This window comes from Pseudomyrmex gracilis, unplaced genomic scaffold, assembly GCF_002006095.1.
Source record: "Pseudomyrmex gracilis isolate BER0280 unplaced genomic scaffold, ASM200609v1 scaffold_17, whole genome shotgun sequence".
NCBI classification, from domain to species: Eukaryota; Metazoa; Arthropoda; class Insecta; order Hymenoptera; family Formicidae; genus Pseudomyrmex; species Pseudomyrmex gracilis.
This window is the reverse complement of record NW_018020601.1, coordinates 1084107-1108157: the sequence shown is the minus strand read 5'-3', so window position 1 is coordinate 1108157 and position 24051 is coordinate 1084107. Positions and strand designations below refer to the sequence as shown.

The 24051-nt window shown below is 34.3% G+C and overlaps 1 protein-coding gene across 3 annotated transcripts; it reads right to left on the bottom strand.

Annotated features, from left to right (window-relative positions):
• Positions 1–1063: 1063 nt before the first annotated feature.
• On the bottom strand, positions 1064–23957 carry LOC109864089 (thyroid receptor-interacting protein 11-like). 3 transcript variants are annotated; one of them, XM_020444968.1, is made up of 13 exons: positions 23680–23957; positions 23179–23258; positions 21747–21821; positions 10246–10413; positions 10049–10156; positions 9163–9565; positions 6470–9043; positions 6242–6345; positions 6020–6119; positions 2665–2746; positions 2375–2561; positions 2132–2227; positions 1064–2027 (listed from the first exon to the last, which is right to left on the bottom strand). In XM_020444968.1, exons 1-13 carry the CDS (start codon positions 23777–23779, stop codon positions 1878–1880), a joined length of 4227 nt encoding a protein of 1408 aa, XP_020300557.1. In that variant the 5' UTR covers positions 23780–23957; the 3' UTR covers positions 1064–1877. The 3 variants fall into 3 exon arrangements, with proteins under 3 accessions (XP_020300557.1, XP_020300559.1, XP_020300558.1); XM_020444970.1 differs by lacking the exons at positions 21747–21821; positions 23179–23258; positions 23680–23957 and adding an exon at positions 16941–17049; XM_020444969.1 differs by lacking the exons at positions 21747–21821; positions 23179–23258; positions 23680–23957 and adding an exon at positions 16841–16934.
• Positions 23958–24051: the final 94 nt, after the last annotated feature.

Genomic DNA, 24051 nt, shown 5'->3' with positions numbered 1-24051 from the left:
CAAAAGACGGAATTAAGGTGAAAAAAATTCCTGTGTGTGAAAAACGTTTTGATTATTATAAGATTCATCTTACGAATGTTCGTTGCGGAAATATTCTCTGCTTAGCTGCATATATATTCACGCGCGCGACCGGTGAAAATTTATTTTTGTGTAAGTTTCAATACCGGGATGTGAATTTATGCGTTTATACATGAAATATTCACTAAAAACGCTGCAGATATGTTGTATTTATATTGGAAAATTTTTTATCATATTACGTTATGCAGCAATTTGCTTCATGACTGATATATGCATTATTATTTAAACATATAATACACATGGATTGCAGTAAAGATTGGTTCAAAGCATTTTTCAGAGATTATCCCGTTTTATATATTTTGTGCGCCGGTATGTACGCGGCAAATATTTTCCTTTTAAAATACGCACGTGCCTTAAATTTTTGTTTTAAACGGTAATTTTTCCGTCACTCTTTACGCGTCGATCGAACATTTAAACGTATCACTTTAGCGTAGCTGATTGTTATTATATTTAACGTTTTGAAACTATTAATTACCGATATAATTCGTGCCGACTTATATCGATTCAGTCTCATCGACCATATTGATGAAAAATACCGTTTTGATATTTAGTTTCTGAAAGGTTTCACGTGACATAAGACTATTTAATGTATCTGTTATAGTTTGCGTTATATACATATATATATATAAATCAGTTTCATGAAATTTATTCATCTTGTGTTTAATCACCGCGTGTTTCGCTGAAGAAATAAAGAAGTTGAAGCATTTATTCAAAACGTTCCACGCAGAAATCAAAGAATCATTCAAAATCTCATACTTCACTTGAATTTGTTGACCAAATATTATTTAAATTAAATGATCGATTATATAAAAAACTTTTATGATAGTAGCTAGAGTAAAAAAAATTTAAAAAAATAAAAATTTATAAATTTTTCTTGTCATTTAGAAAAAATTTTCTTTATAATAGTGTTCTTTATTACGTATTTTTGGCAAAAATAATGAAAATCGAGAGAATGTTTATAGTAGGAGTTGTAAATATATCTTGATGAAAGTTACAAAAGTTTATTCGCTTCGATACACAATATACAATATACAGTATATAAAATAAACGGAGAATGATATCTTATTTATATCATAAAACATTAAAATGTGGCTGTAATGCCTAATTTTGCTCTCTCTTGTGATAATTATTGAAGTTGTAGTTTCAGTGTTGTTTATTGAAAAAAATATATATGTATAAGTGATGCTATAAGCTTTCATGAGAAATGTGCTCATCGTTGTGCAGTTTTTCACGCCGATATGATTGAGATACCGGTCCTGTGTATGTGTGTATATTTATATATATATATATATACACATATACATATATATATATTTCGTAAAAATGTATGTATCATGAAAGCTGAGAATAGATATCTATATTTTGTACACTAATGTTGTTTAATAGTCCATATTTTTTTGTAATTTATACTCTTTAGCACGCGCGTTAGTTATTATACAACGAGAAACTACTTTATATTTATTACTTATATAACATGCTGTTGTGTATCATCGTTATAAATAGAGAGAATCTTGTTACTTTGCTGCCGAAGAGAGAGCAGTGACATAATATTGAAACTTTTCGTTTACATTGTAATATTTACATGGGTACATTAAAAACTATTTCAGATGAAATAACAAATTTTTTTATTTATTCATTTCCTCGCATTTTAAACACGTTTACTTGCATGCCGAATAAAAGTGATCTCAGCGAATGACGTATCTTCTCTACTATATATTAATAAATGATACAAAAAAATCCAAGCAAATATGTTATAATATCTAACATTATCTGTACAATGTTTCATACAACGTGTAATATCAACTGTCCTTCAGCACCTCTTTCAGAATAGAGCCCGTATTTCTAGCCGGAACAAAGTCTGGGAATGTTGGAAGAGCAACGTTGGACAATAATAACGTTGACTGCGCAGGCGACGGCTGTTGTTTGTTAATTCCCGCTCTCGACGTGGACTACAATTAAAAAACACGTAATGAAAGACAAATTGTCTTAAAATGACGAATAAAATTAATTTTAAATGACAGAATCATCTCGCAATTTAGTTAATGTTAATTACCGAGTTCACAATCGGTAAAGCTGGTAACTGAGGCTTTGGTTTAGACTCGCTTTCCAGAAATCTCACGAAGGCTGTCGACAAAGACGCCTCTTGATCCTGCAAAATACGATATTATGTTTATATAGATATATATCACTGATAAAACTCCGCAATTAAATAAATTATTATCGAATCTCAATAAATAGAAGATTTTTCGGCGTCAATTATTCGAGATGAGAACAAGATAAGTGAATTTATTCGCACCTTCGAAGAGCCATCTTTGTTCGCGCGTAATAATCGACTGTTTTGTCCTGCCCCATTATTGTTCAAACCAGTTTTATCTTTCTCCGACTCGGTAAAATCCAAAACATTGGCGAAAACTCTGAGAATCGAGGACTTGTCTGATGTGGTTGAAGATAAATAGCCCAAGAGAAGATTTTTTATGAGAGTTCTGTAAACATTATCCAGAAGAAAAAGAAAACAATTCAGGAGATAAATTTTTGAGATAATTTTCTATAGAAAAATGGCAAATTTTTAAAAATAGTTTTACGTACTTGTCAACTCTTCTCTCGTCATGTTCTATCGCCTCTTTCATTCGTTGATCAGCAGAATTCAGAGACGCTGTCAATTGCGCAACTAAAAACGAACCAATACACATTGATCAATAAATAAAAGATAATAAAGTGTTTTTTTAAACGAATAGTATAATAATTTGGAAGAAAAGTGAAAAAGAAGTTAACAAAAAAAAAAAAAAAAAAAACTAGAGAAGTAACAGGTAAATCCAAAGAACGACTTTCAATTCCGTATAGAGATTACTCGACACGTTGTTGAATATTTAAGTAGAAAAGAGTCAAAATTACAAAATTAATTTATTTTTATGTACACCACGTGCGCGCGCGGTCCATCGTTGCAAAGTTGATGAATTGGGTAGCTGGAAAAGACACAAGCGTAAGTATAACACAAGTACTGGTTGTCTCGATATTCACACCAGTACCTGATGCAATACTCGCGCCTGCGTCTCAATTGCTCATGCTCTGCATTCTCTTCGTGCATGCCGTTCTACAAAAAAACTAAGGTTGCGCGCATGCCACTAGAATTAAAGAAGCGTTTTTGTTTTGTTTTTTTTTTGGTTTTTTTTGTTTTTTTAGTAATGATCTTTGTACTCCAAAATTACGCAGATATTAGAATACGTTCGAACTTTCGCAAAGTTGGCGAGGAATGGCAATTTCCCGTAGAACATTATATATACATACATATCTCGCCGTCACTTTTTATCCTGTGTAAAAAAACTAATTTCTCAAAATTCGCAAAACTATGTGCAATATTTCACACAAAATGCCACGACATGCCAAATTAAATATGAACACAAATCGAATTAATATAAGTAAAATTAATTTCTTTCATGTGTGTGTAACACAATAGAATAATCTCTGACTAGTAGTCTAAAAGAAAAAAAAATTTTCATAATTTTTGACGAATTGTGGTAACGAGTGGGAAACCCCACGAGGTAATATGAGCTTTTCGTATTCACACACTCACAGTTACCGCATGAGATTACCCACGCAATCGCTACCAAATATTACGATCGTACATATATGTATATTGTACTTCGCGTTACGTACACATTTACATTTTTATACATATGTGGAGCGTATGAACTAATATCGCATAATACAAGGAGTGCCTCATTATAATAGCCACGCCTATACGTATATATGATCGTAACTTAATTTTAAGATATAATATAGAGAAAAATTCTGATAAAAAGTAATTTATTATATTATTCGACGTTTCGTCACTTCCCACGTATAATCCCGTAACTTCAAAACGCAAATTTTAGAGGAGAGCAATTTAAAAGTTTAAAATTTCAAATGTTTCTCTTAATTAAGAGATTCTTTCGGTTTTAAATTGTTATCTTATCTAAATTATATTTTTTTAAAATATATGGTGACCATAAAGAACACGACTTTCTAAGTGTCACTGTGCAATAAACTGAAAATCCCGTATGCGACACTTATGTAATTATACGTAGGGAGTTACAATTTGTTCTCGAAGATTATCGATCGAAGGATCCGAAACTTATACCGCGTTCAATTTGAGGAAATAAATCGAAAGGACGAAAACTCGTCCGTTTCGCGCATCTCTTTTATCAGAAAGTCTCCCCGCTCCACACCCATGTGGCTGTCAGCAAATATCCCGCCAATCCCGCACTCTATCCTCTTTTTGCCCTACTTTTTTCTCCTATGAGCGGTAAAATTCTCTTCTCAAATTGAACGTGGTATATATTAAGTGGCAATTATTTTGGGACAATCCTGTTTCTCGTCATAATTAGCGTACAAAATTTCAACAATTTTGTGCAATTTGTACGTGTATCGATAATACTTTTTTTTTATACCTTATCAATATATTATCTTGCATACGCTTTTTTTAGGGAAAAAGAATAGTGACGAAATTATGCAAGAAAAAAAATAAAATAAATGTATAAATAAATAATCGTATATCTTATAATACAAAAAATGTTAATACAAAAGTAATATCTCTATTACATGCAAGATAATAATGTGTTTTGTTCAAATGGAATATTAAACAAGGATGTGAAGTTTTATTTACGTCTACAATCGCTGTTACTATAAAGTAATTCAATTATACAGTATACTAATTACTTATTAGATAAATAAAAACAAATAAGACACATCGATCGATCAATCAAATCAAACGAAAATAGAAATGAGCATATACTTGCTTAGTTATGATATCATATATAAAAAGAAAGCGTAAACATTTATGATTACTTTTGAGTTCTTGCATGTTTATTTCGTTAGAAAATTATCAAAGAAGGGCGGGGGGAGAGGGGGGAAACAAGAAGTCGCATGTAGTAAAAGTGCAGAAACCAGCACCACAATTGGCAATTGCATGAACCAATCAATACGTGATTTGTGAGTGTGCAAAAGGCGATGATCCAGTTCGTAGCCAGATACCAGCAAGAATCCTGGGCTACTGTCACAATCCCAGAATTACCAGCTGATATTTGAATACATTACCGGATTGTATGTACGTGTTTGCTTTCGCAGATTAGTCACAGTACCTGAACGCATCGAGGTAATTCGAGGCTTCAAAACAAATTCGTGCTTGTTTCGCGATCGCTGTTTTATTTGTAATATTTTCAATGCGTTATGTTAAATGACGTTCTCCGGTGCTGAGTCGCGCGTGTGGCGTATATCATTGCGTGTAGCATAGGCTTTTTGTTATTTACACAGACGTATATATATATATATATATATGTAGATAAAAAATATAGGTAATATAATTCGCAACTTTTGAGAATTATCATCTTGTTAGAAAATACGAAAAACATAGCAGTTTTTACACATAACAACTTAATTTTGAATGTTACACATTATGAATCATATAATTTTTCTCATAAAAAATATGCCCTAACAGTATAAATTCGGATGTTGTACTCACAAAAGAAATATTGCCTAAAATTTATACAAACTTGCGTATATGTGTTCAATTTTCTTTTTGTTATTAAGACATGCGCGCTCCTCAATGAAAAAAGCTGTCGTAAAAACAATTCTTACTTAGCATATTCTATCGAATCGCGCCGAGATTTTTTTATCAAATTTTATTTTATGCTGTATCAAAATAATTAAACTAAATTTACATAGAACACACATAACTGAGTTTTATCGGCTTAATAGCAATGTGTTAAAATAAAAGCAGAAATATATATATATATATAAAGGAACGCATGGTCGGATTTCTATATGAGGGTAAAAAAAAAACTTGTACTCAACATGATGCGATTTTATCTAAAAAAAACATTAATCATGCCATAAACAAAGAACAAGATGCAGGCAAAAAATGCTAAAAAAAAATGACACGCGAGGCTTGGAAATAAGAGTTTACCTTCCTCGTTGAGTCGCTCAATCTGCGCGTCTTTCTTCTCAAGTTGTTCGCTCAGTCTGGAGGCGGCTTGCAAATATTCTTTAGATTCGTGTAATTGTTGCTGCAAACACACAGTTTTTGTAAGAAAATCTTCAAAAAACGCGTTAAGAGAAACAAAAGAAAAAGAACAGAGAGAGAGAGAGAGGTATTAATCAAACATATCGAGAACAAAACGAATCAAACCTTAAGATTCGAGATTTCATTCAACAGATCATCGTGCTTCTTGTACGATTCATTGAGCTGAGATCGAATCCTCTCCGTGGACGACATGATGTCGCGTTCTTTATCTGCAAGTTTTGGAGCACGTTATCAATATCGTACATCAAGATAGGGTATATAAATAATTATTACGTTGTGTGATAAAAAAAAAAAAAGAAAAAAACTTACACAGGTTCGACTACTTTCGCTCACCTTGCTGAAACTGTTCCAAAACTATTTGCAAATTAGTCAAAGACGCGGACTGCAGTAAAATGGTATCTTCCGCGGCGAATAATTTCGATTGTATCTGATCTCTCTGCTGAGTAATTAGCGCTACTTGATGCTGCAACGTTTCCACCTGCTGATTCGCCCTGATATTCGCCGATGTGAAAGCAGTCGAGTTATTCTTTATTTTTTCTTCGGCTTGCAACAATCTCGCCTCCAACTCTTCGCGATTCTTTTCGGCGATCAAAGCTTCCTCCGTGTAACTCGACTCCACCTCGACCAAATGCGTCCTCAGTCTTTCCAGTTCCTTAGCGGAATTGGTTTCTTTATTTTGACTCTCGGTGAGTTGATTTTGCAATATTCTGTTGTTAGACTGTTCCAGCATCAAAGCGGCTTCGAGCGCGTCGCACTTTTTCGTCAAAGTGTCGATTTCTTTGTTCTGCTTGGAATGATCGATCGCTTGATCAGCCTCGGCGCGATCGTAGTTCCTTGCCGCTAGTTCGAATTCTAATTTTTCAATTTGAAGATTTTGCTCGGAAACGCGTTCAACCAGTTGTTTAATTTCACTCTGATGCTGCACAATCTCGTTATTCTTAACGGAAACAAGTTGTTCGAGTCGAGTTTTTTCGTTCTGAAGCGAGATAAATACATTCGAAGTCTGTGCGATAACGTTGTTCGCGTGCGTGATTCCGGCCTGCAGAACGTTAATTTCTTCATCTTTTTTTCGAACGAGCTCTGAGAGATCCTCAATGGTAACCTTGCCCATTTCAGCGGACTCCATGTGGCTCTCATCGGCGATTTGCAATTGTTTTTGCAAGTGAACAATCTCGGCTTTCAATGTTTCGTTATCTGCTCTCAAGACTTTTTTTTCCAGTTTCTCGTCGTCCGCGTTTGATTTAACCGCACTTTGATTATTATCGTTAGATAATATATTTGTCGTCGTATTTAAATCGCGTTTCTCAACATCTTTCTCAAGATGTTTAACGAGGTCGCTCGTTCCGACTAACGTGTCGTCGCAACCAGTTGAAAGTTCTTCCGTCTCATTTTTCGTAGTTTTATCTGTGTTTGCGGAAGATATATCCGCGAAGTCTTCTCTAAGTTCGGATAACTGTATATCTTTTTTAAACAGTTCTATCGCATTCTCCTTTTCTGTTTCGAATCGGTCGGAATGCATCTTCAATAAGCGATATTTGTTCTCCAGTTTTGTGCAGTGTTCCTGCGTCTCGCGCAACTTCTCCATCAACCGAGCCGTCTCTTCCTTGTATAACAACGTCTCCTTCATCGAGTCCTCGTGTTCCTGTTGGAGCAACGACATTTCCGTGTTTAACAACTCTATCTTATCCAAGGATTCATCGTGCGTGGCGGTTAATTGCTCCGACAGAGATATATTTTCTTTAATGAACCTGTCATTATCCTGACTCAATTTTGTTATTTGCAATTGTTTCGCGTCGAGCGTAGTTTGCAGCACATCTAGTTCTTTTTCTTTGTGCAAAATATCGTTCTCCAAATCGAACTTTTCGCGATTGATCGTATCGAGCTGTCGCTGCAAATTGTTTAAATAATCATCCTTCTTTTGAGTCTCTTGCAGAATGTTGTGCAATTGCGTGTCCAAATATTCGTTTCTTTGCGACAGATCTTTATTCTCTTCCGTCAGTTTGTTTACAGCATCCTGCAGAGTCGCGAGATTATTCTGCAAGACTTCTGTTTTGGCAAGCGACAAGTTCAACTCTTGCTTTAGAATTTCGTGATCGAGTTTCAGTTGTTCTATCGACACCGTATTCTCATTCGAGCGTTTATCTCGCTCCAACGATACAGATCGATCTTCGCGTTGCTCTGCGGTCTCGTCATTTGTATCTTCTCTCAACAAGTTATTCGTCAAAGATATTTCTTTTCTTTGAGTAGCTAGCAAAGTTGAATTTGTCTCTCGTATCGTTTCGTTTTCAGCTGAGAGATGTTTTACTTGTTCCCGCAAGGTTTCAACATCAATTTCCAGAGAAGCCACTCGCTCCTCGCTCGCTTCGGGAATAGAAGGCAGATTCGATTTTAGAGCTTGATTTTCCAACAGCAGCGAATCGATGTGTGACTGCAGTTCCTCGCATTCCATATGCAAGCTATCCTTTATCTCTTCGCTTTCCTTCAAATCTCTAGTGAGTTCGGTCACTTTTCTCTCGAGAACGTCTAATTTCCATCTGGCATCCACATATTGCTTGGCAACCACTTCGAACAAGTTCGAATCTCCCGTTTCGACGGTGTTTATCGTGTAATTTTTCAAAATTGCCTTAACTTTCTGAGCAACATCGTCGAAGACGTTTGTTTCCGATATCGCTCCGTCTTCTCGAGAAGGAACTATCATTTGAGTATATTTGTCTGATCTATCTACATCATCCGTTTGAACGAATTGACAACTTAATTCTACGCGAGCATTTTTGTTGCGTTTCAATTCGTCGTTAAGTTCAATTATTATTTTCTGAGCTTCGTTGTAATCCAGCGAAAGTTGTTCGTACGCATTTTGCAGCGAGCGATGTTTTTTGTTAATTTCCTCTTTTAGCGACAATAGTTTCTCTACAAGTTACACAAGTTGGAAATTGATATATATCTTTATATAAGTAAAATGAGACGACAACACGCGCTCGACAAGCGGATCGTTAAAACGGACATACAAAGATAAATTGTTTACTTACCGACTGACTGCGAGTGTTCCTCGTCTAATTTTTCCATAGCGTCCGAAAGATCCTTATTCTCAGTCTCGAGTTCTTCTATTCTCCTTTGCAACGTCTTTTCTTTTTCGGTCAAAAATTCTCCGTCACTCGACTTGCTCTGTTGTTGCGAGTCAAAGTGATTTTTCGAAGCTAGCAAACGATCGTATTCGAAATCATCAACTTTTCCGAGTTCCTCGTAAGATTTTTCGTGATTTTTTAATTTTTCGCGTGTCTCGCTCTCCATTTGCAAAGCTTTTATCAGCGCTCCGCTGACTAAATCAAATTTCTCGCGTGAATTCAATTCCGATATTACCGAACGAAAGTCATTGATAAGACTGGCTTCATCCAGTTGGATATGTTTGGCATTGCGTTCTGCTTCTCGAGTCTATAGGAAAATATACAACATATACCGCCACTAAATATAATAACATAATATTTTGTTTTTCAATTTTGTACTTAAATTTTAAACAATGTATAGCTAAATTTTGTTTTACAAAAATAGAAAAATAATTCAATCTCGAGATAATAAAAAAAAAAAAAAAACTCAAAAAATCATAACGCGATTGCGAGAAGAAAATTTCAAAACAATTTGTTTTTCTAAAAAAATCATTCTCGTTCAATATCAGAGTGAAGTACTTTTTTTTTCTTTACACGATAATATGTATTTAATTCCGAAGGCACATTTTTTTCTTTCTTTAGTGACGTAACTGTATGTTTTATTTATGTCTTGTTCTCAGACGAAAGGAAATCACATTCTTTCTGATTCTATTTTCAAGTTTTCCTTGTTCGCAGAAAGAAATTGTGTAACAGCGCGAAATAGCTAGAATTATACGATCGAATAGTACAAAATTGACGAGAGCTTGTTTACCTTTTCTTCCATCTGTATTATACGATTCATCATGTCTTGTTTTGCCCGTACAATTTCAGCCTTTTGATGTCCATCGGGAATATCGTCCTTCATAGTCGTGTTGTTCACCTGTATCAATTCATTTTTTTCCAACATTTTATCGCGCCGCGTTATAACACAGACGCCACGCCGTTCGTTAAACAATTATTAAGCGTTACCTTTTGAGTGCGCTTCAACTCGCATTCTAATTCGCGCACCTTCATGGTGGCTTGTGCCAGCTGTTCCTGTAACTGACGCACGTGGAACTGATTCCTCGCGTTTCGATTATTGACTGACGGATCCCAAAAGACTCCACCGTCGGTATCATCGAGATGATTTGCATCTTTCTGTAACAAACAAAAAAAAATATTATAATAATATATTCACACACACGCAACACCTATTTTTTCTCGACGCTTTGAAATTCGAACAGTCTGAAAAGAAGCTGCTCTTTTCGAGTGAATTTTTTTGAAAGTCAATTCGTAGGTCATTTGCCTAATGTAGGTTAGATGTGTGTGTGTGTGTGTGTGTGTGGACGATGATAAAGTTTGTATGTAGATATATAATAAATTATATAAATTTGACAATAGAAAAAGAACTCGGGACAATTGAATTCCTATGTGTCGGAATAGACTCTCGATTTCTTTTGAAATGGATTCGTGAAACGAAACACGTGCGAAACATTTTCTCCTCATCGCGCAGATGCGTCACTGATACGGAAATCTTTTCAAGGGAGAAAAACGATGTCGAAATGCTAATCGACACATAGGTGTTATGCATACGACCCTGCGGCTTGCTCGGACGTGATCTCCGCGCGATAATACATCGCCGTACACCGGCATACTTTTATTCTCTGATATCCCGTGTCAATCGAGAAAAAGTAGTGGAAAAAAACATGAGGCGACAAAAGGATAAAGGTGAATAGAGATGACAATTTTGAGCGAGTTGAAAATGACGAATTTCTAAATCTTTTTGCGTGTCACCTATTGACATATTAGTTTTTTTTTTTTTTTTAAATATTAACTATTTTAGATTAAATCGTGCAATGGAAATGTGTGTTTCTCGTACAACAAATCTTGTATAGATTTTTTTAATTAAGCGTCACAAATAAAATTATTTTTAAAGATGTTTTTTTTTTGTTTTTATTAAAGTTCTGTTTTATATGAAAAGTTATGCATTTTACAGACATCATCAATCTCAAAGAAGGTGCTCGAGTGAAAAACTCGAGATACTCTATTTTTTCTAACCGTGTATTACATATAAGTTGTCTAATAAAAACTCCAAATCTTCCGCACCGATTTAATAAAATATATTAAAATTACTGTAAGCGCGTACACATTATCCTTGAAAATCTATTTAATTTGTATTATACATAAGCAATTTTTTTCTGATACTTTACACACAAATCGATATGCGCAGCGCATCGGAGACATGCGTTTCGTGGTCCAAAGAGGCGAGTTGAAGTGGGACGATCCTAATGAATATGAAAGGAGGTTTCGTTGGGTCAGGTCAAGGAATAATGCGTCGTTTGACTTGCATCCAGTCTCACGACAAAAAAAAAAAAAAAAATAAAATAAAAAAAAATAAAAAAAATAAAAAAAAAAAAATAAAAAAAAGAGCCTTTTCTCCGCGGCGATCTTTTATTTTTGTTCGTTTTACACATTTTGACATATTAAAAGAGACGAGTGTCTGGCATAATGTATGTCCGGTCGATGCAACACGGCTTGCGACATTTACAAAATGTTGAGTATGAAAAAAATAAAGCAGATGTCACGCCAGTTTTTCGTGTCGACTTACGCATATCGATGCGATATTATCCAATAGCATCGCGGAAACGTCGGTCGACATATTTTATTACCTGATATATATTTATGATAAAGTCGCGCGCGAATCGCGCATTCGATCACAATGTGAACAAATCGACGTGAAAAAAATGTCTGCATTTGCGAACTGAATTTCTATGAAAAAGAAAAGTCATAAAACTGTCAATTGAATTATTCAACTGACAAATTAATCGAAAGAATTAAATATATTAGGTTGGTTTACATAAGAAGATTTGAGATAAAAACTTTACTTACACGCGATAAACTTTCCTTGACATGTTCGTAACGATAAAAAAAAATATAAATAAAATTTTCCAAACCTTTCAACTATTTATACACATTTAACACGCAAATATTATATTTTTCAAATCCGTTTTTTTTTCTTTTCTAACGCACTACCTATATTTATACGATAAATATTAGTGTCACATTCTATGTATAGTTACAGCGCGTCGGGCGCATCACGCAGATAACATAATCCTGAGATACTAAGCGTGAGAAAGGAAGTTACTATCAATCGCACTATGTGTAAACGTGAGTTATCGTAATCTCGCAGACAAATCAACGCTGGGTTCATATTATCGGCTTCGTTATAATTTATAATCCGCAAGAGAGAAAAAGTTGAAAAAAAATATATATATTTTCTTTAATTTTACACATATATACATATTATTGAATAGATTTTTATAGGAAGTAAGTCAATTTATATAGAGAAAAAAATTGCATTTTTAATCGCGCTATTATGTGCTACGTACATACAAACGCTACGGTGTTTATTAATAGCTAGTGTCAATTCAGTACGCAGATGTTGTATCCTGCATGGCTCTCTACAAACTGTAATGAAATTATTACGAGCTACACATAACGTGTGACAAACACATGCTTTTCTTTTAGTCGCGATGGCTCACGGCGTTCTTCTCGGCTATCTGTGCGTTTCGAATTTTGCGCAAAAAGTTATAAAAAACGAGAAACGCGCGTGTATCTCTTTCGAACGAGCGAAGTTGCACATTATGTAAGCGGAACGGCAAATAGATGAAGACAGAAATTGTTCTGTGACCAACCATGACCGATTTAAATTTTTCTTATGCAATTTTAAGCGCGCAAGTAAAACAAAGAAATCGAAAAAAATTTCAAAATTTAACGAACGTTTAATTTTTCTCCCTAAAATTCCACGATGTATTACAAACGTGTTTTCTCTTCTTTTTTTTTCAAATATAAAAGACACAAAAAAATTGTTGGTATGTGCGAAGCAATTCGTGGTAGGTGGTTTCTTTCGCTTCAGCGGTAAACGGCGTCGCGCTACTTGGCGCACCGCACGCATTTTTGCTGATAATGAAAGAATATCGCTTACAGCATTTCTATGTCCCCGCGAACGTTATGAAACACAGTCCGCTTACGCGAGTTTCAGGTTAACACAGGCTGCTCTAATAGCGTGGCAGGCATATTGTACCTCCGCGTCAGTAGGAACATAATAATGTCCACGATGCCAGTGACGTAACCAAGTGGCCAACGACGAGCCGTGCGCGCACAGACGAAGCCTCTCCTCGCTCACACACGCGATGTGTCGAGTACACCGCGAACGCCCGTGGTTCAGGGTTCAACAAATAGTCCCGATATATAACACACGGCAGTTGCGTCAGGCGTGTTTCCACATGTCCGCCTACTTTTTCACTTATATATTCTACTACTCTCTGTACCAATCAGACACAAAAAAACAAAAAAAAAAAAAACAAGAAAGACACGACTATAGGTTTCCTCTGCACGCGGTATCTAAGTAGAACGCAAACTTGCCGCGGAGACAAGAGGAATAAGAGAAAAAACAAGAAGTGCATCGTGTAAACTCGACGTACTCGTCGGCGAATACTTTAATTTTTTCAATTCGGCGAGTCGCAGAAAAACGAAAATTTAAGTCGAACTAAATGGCGTCGCATTACTCTTTGTAATGCGACGTTTTTATTCAACGAATGAGAACCGCAGGTTACTATTTCCGGCTTTACCCCGCATGACCTTTGCATTGTCGAATATCCTGTGTCAAGTAACGCTCCGGTCATGGATATTTCATCGCCGGTCGCTACTTCGCAACAGTAAAGACGCGATAAACACAACGACAACATTACGAGAGCTCAGCAATAATTCGTTGATTGCGATTGACTGAATCAGTTTCGGTCAAGCGTTATCTGTTTGTTTGTATTTTTTTTATCTTTTCGCTACGCGAATACCTCACCTCGAAATAATATTAAAACGTATGTGTATACGTAATAAATCGGGACGCGGTGAGAATCATCGCGCGGACTCTAATGAAACGTATTCATCTAAAGAACGATGCATGAAGAAGAGGACATTATCAACGAACGTCGCGAATAACACACCGTCTCTGATGTAGATACTCAGAAGTTAACGCTCAGCGCGTTCTTCGAGGTGAGAAGTCGTCATCGGAGACGGTGGACTCAGCACGTCACCGATGTAATGGTGAAAAACAAAGAAAAAAAAAATAGACATAGAAACTACGCCTCGCGCGCAACATCTCTTGAGTTTCGCATTAGACGTTCTTGATCTTTGATCGCAATACGTATGTAAAAGAGAACCAAGTCTTTCTTTTTGCGAATTAATTTAATAAGTTTTACTATGCCGCTATTGTATGTTGTTATTAGCGCGATGTTATACAACGTCTGCTTCAGACTTGGAAACGAGTTCTTGTCAGAATTTTTTGATTTCCCGTAATTAAAACAGGAGTAAACTTAGAAACGAAAAAAAATTATTGCATAAGAGTAGTCTAGTATTCTCAAGTATTTCTATACAAATACAAAAAAAAGAAATTTAAAGGTCACTTGTTAAAATTTAATTTTAAAAGATATCGAAAAAAGAAAAAATTTATATCCGTAAAACGTTCATTATTGTTCTGTTTGATTTGTATATTAAACGCATCCGTTAGAACAAGATTCAAAGGCTTATGTTTATTAATGCACAGCGACAATATTCGAAAGTTCTCGAAACGTAGAATGCATATTCTTACATCGCCATTGTATAGTTGTGAGGACGATGAATAAGCTATAATATATAACGCGTTATAATACTTTTTATAAATGTCCACTAGTTGCTGCCTCTGACTTCAAACGCGGAATATACGCGTCGAAGTTGCCTTTAAATCGAAGAGGCGTTTTAATTTAATTTAAATTTTTTTGTTATGACATATATAAAAAAAATTTTATATTTTATATCGGACGTTCATCGCTTGTGTGTTAAAGCTTACTTGGCAAAAGTCTTTTAATTGTTATCTCGTCATTTGCCTAGCAATATCTTAACATGTTAAGCAGAAAAAAAAAGTACACATTTACATAGTATATGCTGCATACGAAATAAAATAGGCATGTTTTCTTTAAAAGCGAGCAAACTTAAACCGAGGTAGAGTTAATCCGAGATTACATCGTAATACTTTGTCATAAATGTTCTTCTTTGTTGAGAGATTCGTTGATGATGAGTCATTTATATTGCATCGAATGCTCGATATACACATGTACGTATAAATGTATGTGGCGCGTTTAGAGACACTTCAGTTTCGATGCAGTAATTGTATCAAATATAATAATTAATTATATGTGGTTAATACACGCGTGCACACATACGTTTCGATTTTTAACGTTTAAAAATAACATGCTGATTTTTGCAACTAATATGATACTGTCCGACGTTGCACCGGTAATCGCGCGTTGCGTTGGTTAAGTAATCATAGGTAAGTTTGTCCTTCGTGCATTATCTACCGATAACTCGCGAGCATAGAGCTTAACGCAAAATAGACACAAAAATTCAACGTAGTTTTAATAGAAAAAAGTACAAATAGAAATAAAATGTTTTTCGTTACAGTCGTTTTTTTCGTTTTTTCGCGATAAAAATTGAGCCCGACGAACGGATTTTCTGCAATCAATAAAATTAATTTTGCACAATAATCAATAATAATAAGTCGAAATTTGATAAAGATGTAATCGCTAATTTGAATCTTATTCTTAACTATATATAAAAGTTAGATTATAAAAATAGAAAAACAATTATATACTTTTATATAAAGCTATATTCTTTATATTCTTCATATTTTATAATTCTTTTATTATTATTATTTTATATATTATTTTTTAACAATTGTGTATATTTAAGAAAAATAGCGAAATTTAAAAACTGTTATAAATTTTGAGATAAACGAATATTATTTGATTATCATATATTAAACAATTTTAATTCTTAATGTCGGAAAATTATAATATATAAGCAAAAATGAAAACCCGAGTTTTAACAATCATTATTGATTGAACGTTCAAAACTTGAATGTTCGCACATAAAAGGAAATATATATATATATATATATAAATCTAAATTGTAAAAAAGTATACTTCTGAAATGCTATACAGAACTTACGAAACACATTAATAGAAATGCACGCGTATGCGCAACAAGTTGCCTGGTCATCGCTTCGCGCGCGAAAGAAAAAAAGAACGACGATAGAAAAGTTTCATTATATTCCTTTACATAAAGTTAAATCCACGAAATTACATCACAATACTTTACATTCAAAATTTTTTTCCTCGGTAAAAAAAAGAATATAACATCTACTTCTCTTACGTAGAGAAACTTTGACATGAATATAAATGAAATATAATCTACTTGTTTGGAACAAATATCATGTAAGGTTTTTGCTAAATAATTTCTATAAATAATTTCTATATCTGTTCAATAAAAATAGATCAGTATTCACTGATTAGTACTTACTTCATACAAGGCAATGCATATAATCTACGTAGATATAAACTGTAAATGTTTCTTATCATTTAATTTCTTCTATCTTTCAAAACATTATTGTGTAGGATAAAGATTATTGATTAAATATTCTCTCTATAATAGTTGTCAATAGTTTTCTGGATAAGAAACAATTCAACAGGCACATTTTCCAATAAAAACTTACGTAAAAATTGACAATCGCGCTCGGTCTCTTTGCGCGACTGCAGTTTCTGGATCCGTTTCCATTTTTCGCAAAAATAAGAAAAAACTCACGAAATACTAACGTTGAACGATCGGTCAAATTTTCGAATAAATGAAGACCGTGTTGTAGAGCAAAAAGGAGACGAGCAGCATGCAGTGCACACGCCCAGATGCACCGAGAGAGATACGCAATGTGCGGTCGCCGATCACCGACTGTACGTTTCAACAATCCCACCTTCTGCCAGCTAGCGACCCTAAAGGAGGTGATAGAGGAAGAGAAGGAGAAGAGGAGGAAAAAGAGGTAGGGTGAAGCGCAGAGCGCGGGACGACGTAAGAAACTATGCACATCAGGATGTACAGTGTGCATATGTGCAATTTCATGTCGAGCACTTTACGAATCCTCGAATGTCACGGAGGAATGTTTTTTAAATTATTATCTATTATTATCTATTTTTTTTAGATTGCGTATTTTATTCGTGAATACACTCATAATTTCGCTCGACATTTAGTGTCAAATTTCTCAAATTTTCCAAATCTTCCGATTTCTTCTGAAGTTTTTAAATTACACAAAGCAATTAGCGAATATTTAACCTTTCCCTCGTGGACTGACTTCCAAAACAGCCTAGTCAGGAGACTGACTGGATCTGTGAGATCCACGCAACTTTAAAATCAAACATCTCCGCGAAAAAATCAATATTTTTTCAATTTTTTTTTAATCAAAAGTTTAAACAATTCTGCGTCGATCAAAAAATAAATTAGAAAAATCTCTAGTAGTCTCAAAGATGAAAGCGTTAAAAGAAAACTAATTTTAACTAGAAACCGGCTTGAAATTTTTAGGTGATTTCGCGAAATCTATGTCAGTCCACGGAGAGTTAATATTTAATTGTTGTTTAATATAAATTTAATGTAAAATATAATATAAAAATGAGTTTTTTATTGTTCGAAATTTTTGAATATTTTATCATAAATATTATTGTATTATTATGAAAAACAATTACAAAAAATCCTTCAACTACAACCTACTGAGTCTTGCAATATTTATAATGTTAATATAACATACCATGAAAGCATCAAACATCAGATTTATAATTTACGTAAAAAAAATTCGCAATATAATGATTCTCAGTAAGATAATAACTTTAATATAAAAAAATTTTCTGAGAATTGTTTGAGTTTATCAGGTAGAAGAGATTCTTTAAGAAATTCATTGAAATTTTTTAAGTTCTTTTCAGCTAGTGTATTGTTTATTTGATATTTCGATTGATTTATTCACTTTCGTCAATTTTATTTTACGGCTACATGGACTAGTTGTAATAACACACGTTCGAACGAAAAGAAAATTTTTTTGCGGAAACGTTTTCCGCGCATCAGAAACGCGATCGTTCTACTATGCCGAAACGCAAAACGTGTTATCTCTAAAAGTCGAAAGAGGGGAAAGCGTATGTCTACCGTGGCTGGACTGTTCGCTACCTTTTCTAGAATACAATCGTGTGCAAACGTACACACGATGTGTCGCCGTTATTAACACAGGCGTCGACAGAACATTTTTATCGGCCCGTATATACTTTTTGCTGCGGGCACAGCTGAGGAAAACAGGGAGAACATTACCAAGAAAACGCCATGGTAATCGCTGTGGTGTGTGTGTGTGTGTGTACATATAGATATATACATATGTACATATATATATGTATATATGTATACATATATATGTTATGTATATATATGTATATATAATATATAAAAGAACAGCTCAGACATTGTTTTTCTGCTTTTGACATTTGCTGAAAAAAGCAGATTAACATTGAAAATACAAATTTAACGAGAAAAAGACTTTTTATAAACGGTAAATCGAGGAATAGAAAACTATATATATATACATATTAAATATCTACGTTAAAATAATCGTCAAATTATAATATTTAATTGCGGATTAAATTGTCACAGAAACGTTTTACCATGGTTTTATTTCTGGTAATTTTGATTTTGATGATATGCTAAAAAAGTGTGTCAAACTTTCTCGCGTTCATCGAGGATTTTACTTGACGGTACATCACTCGATAGATTGTCTCTCGACAGAACTATGTATAAAAAACTGTTTTCGACAAAAAAACACAAAGAACAGGAAAAAGAAAGCAGAAGGTGATGCATACTACGAAATATACTATATCTATAGATTGGAACCTACAACATATTGTACTTTCAGTGTACAATAGTTACAGCAGTGTTATGCTAACGCGACATCCTAACGTTTGTAACGATGTTATTCTTCCGCTTATTCTCTTCTTTTACGCTCACGACACTTTCTACGCGCGCGCGCGTAATCGTATTCCCCCAATCTGCTTTAAAAGAACATTTTACGACGCCGTAACGTTTACGAAACCGTAAAATTTGAATAAAATCGGAGGCTAATTGCGACAAACGCGAGTCAAAAAACAAGCAACCCTCTCCCCAAAATAATTTATATTTTGTTAAAAACATTAGAACAAGCGAACGCTATTGAGTGACAACTAATAAAACTTAATCGAGAATATATGTATGTATAAATAATAATAACAATAGTTATGTGTATAATCACCAACCTTATGTGACAATTACTTGAAACTTTCTATCTGCCGAGCTTTATCGCACAAATGGCGCTTGTTGTAACTTCCGAAGCAAGCAAGCTCGTCCGACCTGTATTTATAGCCATCCGATTGAGAGTAGTCATAGTCACTATCGTGCTGAAAACTAAGCAACCCTAACTGTGTCGCGTACTTTATCGTGTTTCAGAGTGTTATCGGTGACAGTGAAACTGTGAGGGTTGTACGTGACTTACTAATCGAAATCGATCGGATGAATCAACTCTTACGCATCGTTATTATAACGTGAGAGACATTTTTTTTCATAGTCCGCGAATTTCCTGATTTTTTTAACTCGAAATATCCGAGCGAAATTGAAACAAATGAAATTATAAAAAAAAAAAACGCGAATATATCAACCAAATATACTTGTATTTTTTGTATATATCAGAAAACAAAAGAAGCACTCTTATCACATGATGTACATATATGATAAGCATCGTTAGCAGAGAACTTTTTCAATACGTCGGGTTTTTAATGGACTGTTCAAGGACTATTAAATCGTTGCACTCGCTAATATGTACGTAACACTACACGAACGATGAATCATCGCATCCTTCTACTTTCTGCCTTGCATTTTTTACCCGTATATTTCAAGGGAATTAGGAAATTGACACACTTTTTGATTTCCACGCTTCTGGCTTAACTGTCAAACGCGCAAGAAGTTAAAATTTATTAAAAATACACCATCGTTTTTTCTCAATCTACTGACAGATCAAGATTCTTTGAGGCCGTTCTGTTTGCCGTTTTCTTTTGTTGTTTTTTTTTTCATCGCAACGATATTTGATGATTATCTTGATATGCAAATGTAAAAGAAAAATATGATTCGCATTCCGTTAACGCAAACAAAACTTGAAATACATTTAGAATTAAAAAATAAGAATTAAAAAATAAGATGTATATATATACGTATACATATATGTACATGTATATATATCTTATCTATACATATATACTTGTATCTATATACGTATATATCTTATATATATGTTTATATAAAAGATATGGTTTTGGACATTCCACTTTCAGAAAACTTTGTGACACACGTCGTGACAAGTGAGAGGCCGATCCTTTGTTGATACAAGATACGTAATAAAGTATATGAACGCGAGTGTGTGCGTTACTTTCTTATCTTTCGTTCTTGAAATTAACACTTCAAGCACATATCCCTCACAATACGTAAGAGAAGCATAAAAGACAAATTTAAAAAATACAGCGGGTCAAAGACGCGATATACATTTTTCTATATGTTCGTATTTTTCTCTCGTTCACTTTGTTTTCTCCGCGAGTTATTTATATTTTCAATTGTTACTTATCATTTCGTGATACGCAGTGAATCATCGGAAGAAAGTTCGCTTCTAGTCTCAATTGCATTCCTAATGATCTAACAAAACGCGGCATTTTATCACGATTAAAAAACAAAAAATAAAATAAAATAAAATAAAACCGAAAATATATAATATCTCATGTCAATGAAATTATGTTTTCGAAGTTCACTCATCGATAGAACAAGAGCCCCTTATCTAGGTGCTGATAAAATGACCTTTTTTGCTATTAACATCTGCTATCACTATCTTTCTCCGCCAAACTAGTAATGCCAACGGCTAGGCTTTTATCGCTAGAGCGCAATTATTCCTAGTATATATGCAACACACACTTATATTTACATTATCGCGCTCAATTTAACAAGGAACGGAGTGACAAGTGAGCTAAGGACGATCCGCACAAGTTATTGTTGCGCAATAATGCCCAACAATATGGTTACAAATTATCGTGATAATAATTGCATCACACTTGAGTGTTATATTCGACTGTTATAAATCGCATAAAGAAAAAGAGAATCGGCGAGGAAAGGTGAGTAGTTGTCTTAACGACGCTAAAGCGGTTTATAGGTCACGTAATCGCGAGCAGTTCTTACATTGAGAAAAGGTGATAACCAATGCGTTGCGAACGTTCGCGAAAACATTTTAAACACACACACACACATACAAACCGCATTGTATATCATGTTGTGTCTTGAAAGAGAAACCAAACGTTGTGGCTTTACTCTTTTGCCGTTATACAATAACAATTGCGGCACTTCGCACGTTTTATAAATGATAAAAAAATTTTGTTCATGAAATTTTTTCGATTTTTTAAACACGCAAAGCACCGGCTTTGGCTACTGCTCGATGACAAAAATAGCGCGCTCGCTTTAATATACTGTTAACAGCATTCGCACAAAAAAAACTGTTCGTAAACATTACTCAATACAAGAAGATCTCGACTTACCGATTCCTTGGATCTTGCATTTATCTCAATGACAGTTCTCTGCAACTCGCAGTTCTGCCGGCGCAAGAGAGAAATCTGCGTGGAAACAAGAAACGAATCTTGTTCATTAAACTATTACACAATTAAAAAGCAATATGAAACTGTATCTCGAGAATTGTGATTGTTGCAATCAACCATGCCAATTTGTTTTCTTTTTCGTGCACGCAGTTTGTTTGCAGTTACACAGCGATTTTTGACCGATATTTTATTAACTCAACTATCGACGTAAAAAAAAAATTGACACAATGCATATACTGACGACAACAAAATAGTTTATTTGAAAACAAAGCGTGAATCATGTTAGTGATTATCTTGAATATATTTTTCAAGTGTCCATTAAACTTACGTGTGTACGTACTTTTTATTTCTGAAATCTAAAGAATTCTAAATATTTCAATAAGAATAAAAAAAAAAAAAAAAAACAATTGACGAACAAAAATATTTAACTTAAGCTCAAAAAATAAGCAATAGAAGTGTGTTTGACGCTTGATTTATGTGAATAAAGACGTATAAGTTTTGTAATTAAAAATAGATAAGACTTTAGATAACGAAAAATTTTGTCGAAAAATCTCATGGTATAATCGCGCGTTCGCGGTTTAAATATTAAGCACAGTCCAGAAGGAAGTCCGGTGGTGTACGCCATGGATACAGGACGCGCGCGATGCGCGTTTACATTCGCCGCTCTTATCTACGTTTGCATTACGATAATGGTCCCCACTTTCTGATCCTCGATTCGTTATCTCGTACGACCCCTAGGCACACCGCCGAAACCCCCCTTTTGCCACGTACAAAGTGTGTTTCTCGTTAGAAGCAATGTTGTAGATAGAGGCAAGTATGTGTATGTGCGTGTGTATGTTTGTGTGTGTACATACATAAAAGAGCGTCATTACTTTTTTTCTCAATTTTTGAGACAAATTTTATCAAGTCAGTGTTTTTCTTTTGCATAGAATCGCGACATAAGGCCATTATCCTTCACGATTTAAGAGACTCGAGATTGTAATATATTAAGATAAGATGAATGCGTGTTTGCTTTACACTTGTTCGCGATTATTAGGAAATGAGACATCTGTTAAAATAATTTCTAATCACACTCTATCAACACTTCTCTCTCTCTCTCTCTCTCTCTCTCTTTTATCGGACTAGTAGACATCTGCGCATACATTTATCAAATGACTTTCATCAATACAAAAAACATATCAGTGAGGTTGCTGTACTGAGGATCGTGTAAAAATTCAGATTAAGCTACGTACTGATCTTTTTTTTCTATCATTCTTTTTATTTTATTGATGGATGTAATTCGTTTTTTTTCATGTAAATAATAATCACGTTTTAAAATAATAATCACGGCTGCTACTTCATAATTGCTATTTTAAAATGTATAAAATATACTTGCCTCTGCATCTTTTGAATTGAGCAGATCCTCCAGTTGACTACATCTTTCGTTTGCTTCGTTCAACGCCTTCGATCGTTCGTCTGGAAATAGACAAACCGGTAATTCTCGGTGGTCTATAATTTTTAAACGATATTAAAAAAATTATATGTTATTTTTAAAAGTAATAATGAATAAAAATTTAAAACACATAATATTATAAATAACATAAATATTCTCGATTTAGATTTTATTAAATAAGTGTATACATGTAATATCTTATCGTATTCTGTGCGACATATAATTGAAATAAAACATATATTTTCTTTATAGTAATTTACAGCATAAACATTTATCGTTGTTGTCGCATGTCTTGTTTGTATAAACCGCCGAAAGTTTCTCGATCGGTAAGACAGAACTGTCATCTGACAGTTATTATAACAGATCTCGTGACATGCTGCGGTAACAAAACTACCAAGACATCTCACACAAAACGCGCTGCAACAGTAATAAATTTATACAAACCTAATTCTTCAACGACGCCGTCGGATAAAACTTTTGTGAAATTCGTGATTTGTCCCTTTAAATTCGAGAGACTGGATAAGCTCTCACCGAACCATGCCATTTCTCGTGTTGGTGATTAACGTTACTCGAGTGCTTGATAAACGAGAATGACATTTATTTACTGATCACGACAATAACACATTGTACTCGATAATATAAGTTGTTTGTCATTTGCACAATTGTCAAACATGCCACCACGTATTCACACGTACACACTAACCTTCGCGAGTAATAACAATGCCTCACCGCATGATCGACAATATCGCGCGAAAAATTCCCTAGGCACGTCTGTGAGTTGCTGCATTTTAAAATCTTTCTACATTAATCACAAGA

What these genes read in the sequence shown, in the direction of transcription:
- LOC109864089 (XM_020444968.1), bottom strand. Translation starts at nt 23,779, where the DNA reads ATGGCATGGTTCGGTGAGAGCTTATCCAGTCTCTCGAATTTAAAGGGA. An exon ending in CGGCGTCGTTGAAGAATTAG is followed by an intron (nt 23,259 to 23,679) that starts GTTTGTATAAAT and finishes GTCTATTTCCAG; the next exon opens with ACGAACGATCGAAGGCGTTG. An exon ending in ATGAAATCTCGAATCTTAAG is followed by an intron (nt 6,120 to 6,241) that starts GTTTGATTCGTT and finishes GTGTGTTTGCAG; the next exon opens with CAACAATTACACGAATCTAA.